This window comes from Eucalyptus grandis, chromosome 3 (assembly GCF_016545825.1).
Source record: "Eucalyptus grandis isolate ANBG69807.140 chromosome 3, ASM1654582v1, whole genome shotgun sequence".
Taxonomy (NCBI): Eukaryota; Viridiplantae; Streptophyta; class Magnoliopsida; order Myrtales; family Myrtaceae; genus Eucalyptus; species Eucalyptus grandis.
In genome coordinates, this window is record NC_052614.1 from 64,955,215 (window position 1) to 64,965,986 (window position 10,772).

A 10,772-nucleotide genomic window follows, 5' to 3' on the forward strand; every position below is an offset into this window, starting at 1 on the left:
TGCAAAAGTGCAAACTTATGAATGGGGGAAATGCGATGTATACATTTTAAAGATACAAACTAAGAGAGTCAGATATGGTTGGCTCTGTTTTTTTATGTACGGTCCAAAAAAATTAAGGGGTTTGAATTTAACATTGGGATCCTTTTGATTAGGAAAATCATATCGAATAAGATTGACATTTTCGGAAGCTATGACCTATCGGACTAAGTAATGCGTCAATGCAATAGTTAGCCAAGTTTGACAAGACTTACTCCTTACACTTTGGAATTCCCGGTCACTGGTTCGAATCTCCCAATCTCTTTCTTTGTCGGGGATTCGATGGAACTCCGAGTATTGCGCAAAGAAGTTCAAACCGAACATTCCGACCGTAAGTGTGTAATTTCGATGGTTACGCCTGTGGAGCGCGTAATTCCAGAGCAAGCTGCTTTTGGAATTCGATCAAGCTCACTACTCCTAGAGTATCCATAAGCCAAAGAAGGAGCTCGAGTCAAGTGAGCTAGCCGAAGCCTGCTGACTCTACTCGTTCTAGGAAACTTACTTTTTACTTAAGTGAAATTCAAGTTGTTGGTAAAGAAAAAGATATCTACACTAAGACAGTAAGGCGCGCACTTGATGTGCAAGAAAACTATATTTAATACAATTCACGACCGAAATTTCTTTTCGACCGTCACAAAACTCACTAAGGTCGAACTGGGGAAATTTTATTCAAATCCCATAACACTCTCATCACACCAATCTTCGCTTCAGCTTCCTCGAATGAGCTGCCTGTGGTTTCAGATGGGTATGGAAGTTGGGACCATTTCTGAACCTTGAGCTCGGTAATGTTCACGACGCACGTTTTCGATTCTTCCAAGATTCTCCCATTCCACTTCCCATAAACCTGATGCACCGTCCCTTCACCGATTTCATCTCCTTGCGCATCCACAACGGCTACGTGTTGGCCAGGCTCAAGAGCTAATTCAGCTGGACTAGGATTGACAGCTTCTGATTGGGCAGCCCCAGATTTCTCCGCACTGTTCCTTGATGCGCTCCAAGTATTACCTTTCGAAGTTGATGGAACTTCGTTACTTGGGCTCTCTGGTGATTCAGGCTGCAATGCTTGGCCTTGTTCAGCCTGCTTATCGGGCATAGCTTCGTCAACTTCTGGCTGGGCTCGGACATCTTTAGCAGCGCGTGCTAGCCTAGCTTTCCGATTGTTCAGCCTGTTGATACACAGGGCAACAGCACAATCAGTTTTCCTCAAGATAATCCAATTAAAAAGCACCACAAGTTGCCCAAATGCTACTTCAGAGCAACAATTATGCCTTGTCCACCGGCGGAGCATTCTTAGTTTCTCTTTGCATATAAATCTGCACAAGCATGCTAGCTCTTCACCATTAATCTGATATGAGACGTTATATCCATTCAAGGAACTCCTTATCATTGTTTTCATTTTCTTCCAACATGAAATTTCATGTCACAATGCTTAGTTTCCAAAGATAGAACAGAGTATAAATCTAGCACCACCAAATCATTTGCCTCCACAGAGTCACCAAGTGCATTTCCTATAATTAGAGTATCCAGGTTATCAGATCAAGTTCTCAGCAGGAACACAAGATTAAAATTTCTCAATCATCAGAGCGGCAGATTGAAAAAGGTTAGAGAAGTTCTTCTCACCAATTCTTTAGCTGTGAAGATGTAACTTCAGAACCCTGGAAAAGGTGAAAAGATGGAAAAATTGTCAATCTTAAATAGTCTATGATGTTCATATCTAAATTATGCTTCATCAATTTAAGTCATAAGGAATAGATAACATACATAAGAACTCAATTTATCCGCCCATGTTTGAATCAAAACGGCATTTCGCTGCATTTCTGGTTCATGCAAGAGCGCGCCCTCCATGAGTTTCATCTGTTTCTCATTCATGATAGTGCGTTTGCGTTTTCTTCGCTGCTTTTCTTCACTATGATGGGTTTCAACCTTCTCATCCTCTTGACCTGCTCCAGACCCACTTACAGTCACCTGCTTGCCCAGCTGTGCAAGATCACCATTCTCTGTGGGATCTGCGGAGTTTCTTCCTTTCATGGAGCTTGTATCCGAACCACTTGTTTCCACATTCTGGACATCCCCATCAGCTTCTCTTGAAACTCTAGAGGCAGTCCCGCCAAATTTAGCATGTTCCCCCCTGCCTCGCCTCAAAAAATTGCTACGCTCATCATGCTTGCTTCTGACATGAAGACGTTCCAAGTCGTTGAAAGTGGAGTTCTCAGACATGCCCTCTCTCAGGTTACCACTTCTACCATTAAGATTAGGTGAATCTTTTCTGGGCATAGGATATAAGCGTCTCCCCACACTCGGAGCTTCCTACAAAAATTACTTCGTCTCTGGTTCAGGTTCAAAAGGAAAGTCTAGGCATGATTACTTATCTTGGATTAGCTTAGTCATAGTATTTATAGATATCATAGGATCCGTTACATTTCATTCAAGTAAATCGTCTCTCATTCCTTAATAGCAGGATGGCATTCAGTCAATACCGCTGAAAAGAAGTATTGACTTCATGTTTCATAAGTTAGGTTCACAAGGTTTACTTGCAATTCTGAGTTTGGACCTCAAGATTCAGCTACTAAATTGCAAGCCCTATCTAACTGTAGTACAATACAATGCTATTGAAGGATATTTGTATCACCCATTTCTAAACTATTTCACCAAAGTGACAATCAGAACATGAACAAAAATTAAATGAACTCTTAAAATTTACCTGATATTTGTCACTCATATTGACTTGAGCAAACTTATCCCAAGATCTGGACCCATCCACTTTGCTTTCCTGGATTAATCCGACAGCATAGTTCAGAACTTCCAAATAACAGGAATTTATTACACTTTCTAAACGATGTATGGTTTAGAACAACAAGAAATAGTATAGAAAAACCAATTCTCACTTGAACTCCATTCTCTTCAACCATATTCGGGGTGATCAATGGCTGTAACTGGCTAAAGAATACTCTGCACGAAAATATGCAAAGATGGAAGGTCAAAGGACATCGAGAAAAAGTAACAGAATAGACTACAAAATTTCTGAAATTGATTTATCACCATAATACCATAGGAGAGAAGAAGATACAGTACATCCATACATATAGTTATACACATACGTCACACATATCAGCACTCTATCACAATGTGTATACATACATGTTACATATTATAAGAAATGAGTTGAGAAGTACCAGTGAAGGATGATCTGTGGCATCATGTTATCTGACTGTCCCCTTCCAGTTTAATTTCTTTTCTTATATATTATTCTGCCATTTGATTATATTTACTTGAACTCTTTATACTGTGATATTAGGAATGAACATAGTATGTATTTGAAATTTAAGAACTAAAAAATGTGATTGCTTCTCACCAAATTGCTTGGCTGAGTGTAAGCAACTGAAGCACTATTAAGTTGGAATATTAATAGGGAAGTACACAGCTGGGAATGCTCATGGATAGAAGATATAAAATTCACTGTCAGCTTAAGATCTTCTGCAAAGCTAGCCATATGGAGCAAACTTCCACGGTTCCACCCACACAATATCCCTCCCAACAATTCGTAAAGTAATCCAGCTTCTCTGGATATTCAAGAAAACCAACAGCCCCTGTTTTCAAAATATAAAGGGTATATCGATACCGGCCAAATCAAGGAGTGATAACTAAACTAAAATAAGGTTGTGCCCCATTCAGGCGGCTGCCTCATTTTGAGGCATTATTTTTCTCTGGTTGACTCTGCCCACCAAGCAGACTCTATATATGCAGAGCCTCTTTGTTTACAGTTTTTATTTTTCATCATCCACTTGGTGCCTCTGTTAAGATGACAAAAATTTTCTAACTAGGATTTAAGCATTAAACATGTCACACCTGGAAGGTACAGATAATGGGGCATCGTGCCAGAGATCATAGGCTTCAGATAGGAATTTTAAAGAGACAATGAACAGATACATGCAGACTCCACATAACAGCAGATCATTTAAAATCACACCTCACTATACTTGGTCAGAGACTCAGAATAACATGCTAACAAATCTGAAGCTTCAGGAAAAAAAAAGAATAAAGGAAATGATGATAGTGATGACATTAAAATCACCTCAATAATTGTACATCCTCCTCGTTCAAGAAGGTTGGAATTAAGGACTCTGCGTGACTTAACAATGAACCTGAATAATAAAAATCAATCATAAGAAACAAAAAGTAAGTATGGAAGCAAATAACCTCAGAGTCCACTTACGCAGATTTCTGAAGACAGTGTCAGCTCTTGGAGCATCAGAAGTATAAGAACTTTCAGGCGATGGTTTACTCGAGTCTGTGTCCACCTTCAAGCACTCCAGAAACTTGTGAAGGAAGAGATTCCTCTCTTGCTCTGTAATATAATGTGCTTTTAGCGGAGTATGACATAAATTGAGTTAGAAGCACTTTATGCAATCATGGCTATGAATTAACCTTCACAGATGTTGGGAATAAAGCAATGGAGGTTCGCAATTATTTTGACAAAAAGTGATGTCCTCTGATGGGCGTATGAAGGTTGACGGATATTATTAGGGATGAATGCATATTCTATGTTCAACTTGTTCGAAGTGCTTGATGGTGAAAAGGCATCCAAAACCCATCCTGTGGCTGCATGTAAATCATAATCCAGGGATGCATCCTCTTCCCTTACTTGGAGATCAGAACAACACCAAGAGGATAAAAAGTCACCATGAGAGAGGGAAAATATTGCAGAGAGAACTTCAGTCTGCAAAAAAATGTGAGAGACACATTCAATATCTTACCAACATAATACTTAAGTGGTGTGATGGACAAACAATAACCACACATTGTAGAAATATATCCTTCCAAAACCCTAAAATTATACTCCAATTAGTCATTTCTTGCATCTCTGGACAGCATGCATAATCATAAGAAAACAGGATAACCTACTGTGAGTGGAGCTTTTGCATCACTTTAAAACCCCAAACGACACTTTTGCATTCACATATTTTCAGTTTGGTGTTTTAACTCATTAAAACCAGAAAAAAATGACACTTTGGCACCAGCAAAGAAAACTGACACTTTTCTCAATGATGTGAAGAAACCAAGATGAAAGAAAAGAAACTGAATATTCAGTAGAGATCTAAAAAAGGTATCTTACAAAGAATGTTGTGATATAAGTTCGAAAGTTTGAGTCATCGGAAAAGATATCAGCTAAGCGCATTGCATTGAGTTGCAACAGGCCTGATGGATATTTTCTGTCAGAATGAGCGGCAGAATATTCAGTATTTCTGCCAAGTGCAGTCTTCAATAAGTTGAGAACCTACACAGAAACCACCATTTCATCACAAAGAAGCTTATTAGTGTAAGGATCCCTAGCTCAAGAACTGAAGTGTCAAAATAAAATCTAGAATAGGGAATCTTTTAACAAGAATATCTGCAAGATGAACCTCTATTAAATGACATCGCAAATGATATGAGATGTCATGGGAATAGCTTTACTTACACAGGTCACTAGGAAGACTTCTCAAAAAGTTACGACATCAACAAGTAAAAGATCATGACTAACATAGCTACAGAGATAGATAAACATATTTACACATAAATACAGACTGTAAGGACATTTGTGATCTTGTTTTGATTCCACAAAATCTTCTCATGCTTTACTTTAGGTTTTTCTTCCTGTTTCCGTTGTACATTCATGGTGTGCTAGATTTTCTCTGTATCCTTCACCACTGATTAAGAAAAAGAAGACAATTGTGCATCCTCTGAAAAGAAATTTAAAAGAGTTCATTCTTCAGAAAAACATCCGTCCTATGAAAACCACATCTGCCAGCATATGCAAACCAACCTCTAGTACAACGAATTTTGCAAGATCCAAGCTCTGTGGACAACTGGCAACTTCGTCCAGGTAAGAAATACTTTCAGCTTCACAAAGATGTAACAGCTGCAGATCAACACCGATCAGGTAAATCTCAGCTCATTTGCCCAAAAGAATTCCAGGCATAGACTGAGCAACTTATAAATTATTATCTAATAAGTTATTATTAAATATAAGACAAATATCTTTTCCAATCAACTCACAATTGATAACATTTTAGCTTTAAGCCTGGATATTGCAGCTACAACAGCGGCCGACTGTTTCAGAGATGGAGTGATCTCTAGATTGAAAATTGATTGAGCCAGAATAAGAACACCGCCTCTTCCACACAGTTCCTGCCAGAAGATTGAATATCTGATTAAAGTAAACCACAATGAAGATTCCTTGATAAAACCCCAATGTCCTGGGTACTCTGTTTTTGAAGATAAGAAGTCAAAACCAACTTATTATATGTACAACCTCAGACTTTATGTGATTTTGTGAAATTAGCCTACAAGTGTTTTGCAAGATAACGCTTTATCCATAAGGATTTTTGCTGCCTCTTCTTCCTTAATGAAACCTAATTAAAGGTGCTAAATATGAAACCTTTTGTGCCCATGTGAACCTTTATCTTCCATCTGGCGGGAAATACTATTTAAAGCTCTTGTTTCTGAAGGATGAATTATATCCTGCAGGAAATCTAAATTTGAACACATGAATCTGCCATTTCAGAGACCTTATTCCGCAGCACACGCTCCCGAAATGTTTTCTGCTGGCATAATGAATGAAGAAACTGCAGAGATGCCTCACACTGCTGGCAAAGGTAGTTAACCATCTGCTCTGCTGTCAGATTCAAATTTGCACAGAAATCATTACTATGAGGTGACAGCTTGGTCCTCAGAGATCTAGTCATCATACAAACTGCTCGAAAGGCTACATCCATAAAAACGTCAATCTGTCAAAACAAACTTCTATAATCAGCACAGTTGCCGTTGGGGCAGAACCATAAGGTACATGAATTATTGATCTAATATAAAACTGGACGAACAAAAAGAGAAAAGAATAACTTTCATAAGCAATTGGTTGTCGCTAACCTAATTCCATGGATCACTCTCGAAAGAAAATATTGAGCAAAAATTATACCTTAGGGTGTGCAAGCAATACGTGAGCAAGATCTTGCCACTGTGAAGATATAAATCCTGTTAAGAGATGCAGACCGCATGCTACTAATGCTGAATGCAGGAGGGGCAGAGGACTTGGATCATTGTTTCCCTACACCAATAAGAGAAGCTTTTGCATAATGAAGACGTTTTTTTTTTTTTTTTTTTTTTTTTTTTTTTTTTTTTTGATAAGGTTGCATAATGATGACGTTCAGCAGGGAAGACATCAAAAACAGGATTAGATGGAAACCTGCTGCTTATATCCACTGAGGACGATAAGCAAATAAATGACCAGATCAAGCATCTGTTCTGATACTTTAACATCATCCAGCAAAATCTGCCAAACATAATAGAAAGAATAAATTTCCTAAACCATGACACAATGGAAGAACAACCCAACGAATGATATGAGAAAGAAAAATCCAACGAATCCACCAGTAGGCTCTTCACTAATATTTGAAACAAAAAAATATAATACTGCTTTGCCAGAGACATGGAAATAAGAGTCTGGCACAAGTCAACCTAGGCACCACCTCCTTGTTCCATTCTAGAACTGCTGAATGGTGACATTTGTACTTACATGGAGTCATAAAATTGAAAATTTCAGTCACCCTCCACTTCCATAAATTCCGAAGAAATATACAGAAAAATCCAACTTTACTACAACATATGTCATTCAAAATGCTGATCTGGAAGACCAAATAATTTGTTTAATATATGCCAAATCCTATTAAGATGGTAAGTGGAACAGCCAAAACCATATGATAGGAACAGACAAAAGGAAGGAGCCAAAAGCAAGATTATTGGAGAAATCAATTAGTTAAACAATATTGCTGAGAAACTACCTGTTCCAGTTTAGCATGGCGGGCTTCACACAAGGAATGCAAGAGTCGCAGACCAGATAATAGGTATCTGAACATAACTTCATCTCTTTCAGCTGACATGAGCACAGCAATAAGGTGCAAGGGGAGACAGCCTGCAAGTTTTTCCATATCAACCTGAAACAATAGAGTCAAGAACTGACCAGGTTAAAAAATTAAAAGGACTGCAGCTGAGATCCTACAGATTGACTCCTGACCTTTATTGATGATCCTTCAACAGATAAATAGTCAATTACAAAATTGTCAGAGTCTCTCAGTAATTTATTGAGCTCCTGCGAGTTAAGCACATGCAGCTCCTTAACTGCTGAAATCAAATCCATCACCTGTTCACAGACACAGAACAAAATGTCCATTATGTGCACTTCCAGGTTAATAAGGACCCCCCCAAGCCCCATCCAGGTGGTTGCAGCCATGCACACATAGAAGCAGCTAAGACACTTACTTGAACAGCACTACATGAAGTTTCTTCCTTAGCCATCCTCATATTGAGGATATCTGTCAGAAAACAGAATCGAATTGAGCAAAGCAGACAGAGAAATGAAAGAAATCTATATATGGGACAATACACTGCAGAACAAAGGAAACTGGTCTAAAGTTTCCATGCATAAACCCCGCACAATCGTCGGAGCTATTAGGGCACCATATTCTCAGGTGAAGACCAACCTGGACTCAAAGTTTATAAAGGTACTTGGCCAGACAACCAGAAATTGCATTGGTCAAAAAATGATCCTCCATAAGCAATCAATTGACAACAAAATCACTGCACATCACAATCTATACACTAATTCGGCGACCGGAACACGCACTGCTGCGAAAAGTCACTATCCTTCCCTACTCAACTGGCGTATGAGCACGAGTTGCGCATTGAATCTCCATAACGGGCGAGCTAAAGCAATATAACACGTCGAAAAACTCATGCTATGCTCTCACCAATGCAGAACCGACCAAATCCCATCATCCCTCTCCATATTTCGCTCATGAACTCGCCCGCCGCATCAAAACAAAACTGCGAACCGTATCCTCCCGACTCATCTCACCACACCTTAGCTCGGTCACACAGCCCGACGTCACGCATCAATCGCTACCTAGCAACTGTCATCGGCCGCCGTCGGCGACGATTAACGAGAAATCCAGGACCACGAATCGCGTGGCCGGCCTTCAACGAACTCAGTGAAACAGTGACGCGCCGCTTCTTCGACCTCTCTCGGTCGGCATTCCCGCGGCTCCAACCGCGCCAAGAGCCACGGCCTAAACGACGCATCTCGACTCGCCTATGCTCCTCGCCGTCACATCACATCGCGCGCGATTTCATCACAGAAATGATAGTAGGGAAGAGAGAGAGAGAGAGAGAGAGAGAGAGAGAGAGAGAGGAAGAAGCGAAGCTCACGGGAGGTGACCGGCGGTTATCGGCGGCGGCGGCGACGGGCGGCGGGGCGGCGGCGGCGACGGCGGAGATCTCGAGAGGGGGAGTGCGCATTCCGGCGTCTCTCGGACTCTGCATGGACTCTCCCGAGCGACCGAAGGAATCGAACGACTCCGACGAGCGCGAGCCTCGGGGGTCAAATCCCTTCCCCGTCGATCATCGCCTCGTCCCAAACCAAATCGCCACTCGCCGAGCGAGCTTGGGCAGTGGGCTTGGGCCCAACCTTCCGTATGGGCTTTACTGTTGGGCCCATCCTCAGGCTGAGTCCTTCACGCTTCAATTTACCCGGTTCGAATTTCATCAACTGATACTAGGGATGTCAACGGTTCGGTTCGGTTTCATTTTTTTTTAAAAACCGAACTGAACCGAACCAAATAAGACCCAAATCGAATCAAACCGAATCGAAATTTTGGTTTGGTTCGATTCGATTTTTCGATTTTGATTTTCAGCTTTTAGTTTTCGGTTTTTGCATTTTTTTTTTTTTTCATTTTTTTCTGTTGTATATATTTTTCGTTTCCAAGAAATAAGCTCTTATCAATTTATCGGTTCAATTCAATTTGGTTAACCAATAAAAACTGGACCGATAAAAAAAATTTTGATTTTTAAAGAGAATCGAATCGAATGAAAACCAAATCGAAAAAATCAAATTTTTTTTTCGGTTCGGTTTTCATTTTGATTTTTGACACCCCTAACCGATATGTTATGGTATAGGAGTGTGCAAAATGAACTGTCCGAATTGAAAACCGTCAGGAGCGGACCAAATCGGCCAATTTAGTCCGGTGCCTAAGGGTGTTGGTTCGATTCCCGATTCCTAAAAGTGGAATCAATGTCCCGATGGTCTAGTTCCCAATACCAAGGGGGAACCAGATTGAACCGGAATGGACAGACTAATTTTACTTTTTTATTTTATTTTTCTTCAAAAAAAATTAGTTGAATGTTTTCAAGTAGTGGGAAAGAATAAATGAGTGGTTCCATTTGAGATCCCCAGTTTCAATTTTTGGGAACTTATCTAATTCCCAATTCCACCTTGAAATCATACCGGGATCAAATCTCTTTCCTGCCGATCATCGTCTCATCCCAAACCTCTTCTCTCGAGCCGCTCGTGAGAGTGAGCATGGATGATGGGCTTGGGCCCAACCTTCCATATAGGCTTTATTGTCGAGCCCATTCGCGTGATGAGTCCTCTATGCTGCAATTTTACTCGTTTGAATTTCATGAACTAATCGAGAGAGCAATGGAAACTTAGGATGCATTTAATAACGTTTCTATTTTGGGAAACAATTTTTGAATATAAATAATTTTTTTTTTTTTTGTTTCCGTTCAGGAACAATTTCGAGTATAAGAATGCGCTTGATAACCGCAATTTCTAATCCAGAATAGAAATGCGTTTGGTAAACTTGTATAATTTTGTTGTTTCTTTTAGTTTTCAACATTTTTTATTATATTTTTCCTTTTTTTCT

The 10,772-nt window shown here is 39.9% G+C and overlaps 1 protein-coding gene across 1 annotated transcript; it reads right to left on the minus strand.

The window, feature by feature from the left end:
• Positions 1–523: 523 nt before the first annotated feature.
• Positions 524–9,464, minus strand: LOC104438257 (nodulin homeobox). The gene is made up of 18 exons (XM_039310070.1): positions 9,277–9,464; positions 8,332–8,384; positions 8,087–8,212; positions 7,854–8,006; positions 7,259–7,345; positions 6,992–7,120; positions 6,585–6,803; positions 6,073–6,204; positions 5,840–5,935; positions 5,150–5,311; positions 4,462–4,753; positions 4,250–4,381; positions 4,109–4,178; positions 2,922–2,985; positions 2,738–2,806; positions 1,798–2,343; positions 1,657–1,691; positions 524–1,202 (listed from the first exon to the last, which is right to left on the minus strand). The coding sequence occupies exons 2-18, from the start codon at positions 8,371–8,373 to the stop codon at positions 680–682; spliced, it is 2,877 nt and encodes a 958-aa protein (XP_039166004.1). The 5' UTR covers positions 8,374–8,384; positions 9,277–9,464; the 3' UTR covers positions 524–679.
• Between the last annotated feature and the right edge of the window lie 1,308 nt (positions 9,465–10,772).

Bases quoted from the DNA above. Each gene is read 5' to 3' on its own strand.
- LOC104438257 (XM_039310070.1), bottom strand. From the start codon at position 8,373: ATGAGGATGGCTAAGGAAGAAACTTCATGTAGTGCTGTTCAA. The intron at 4,179-4,249 runs GTAAGTGGACTC...TTTATTATTCAG, and splicing joins CACTGTCTTCAGAAATCTGC to GTTCATTGTTAAGTCACGCA. The intron at 2,344-2,737 runs GTAAATTTTAAG...TAATTTTTGTAG, and splicing joins ATATGAGTGACAAATATCAG to GAAGCTCCGAGTGTGGGGAG.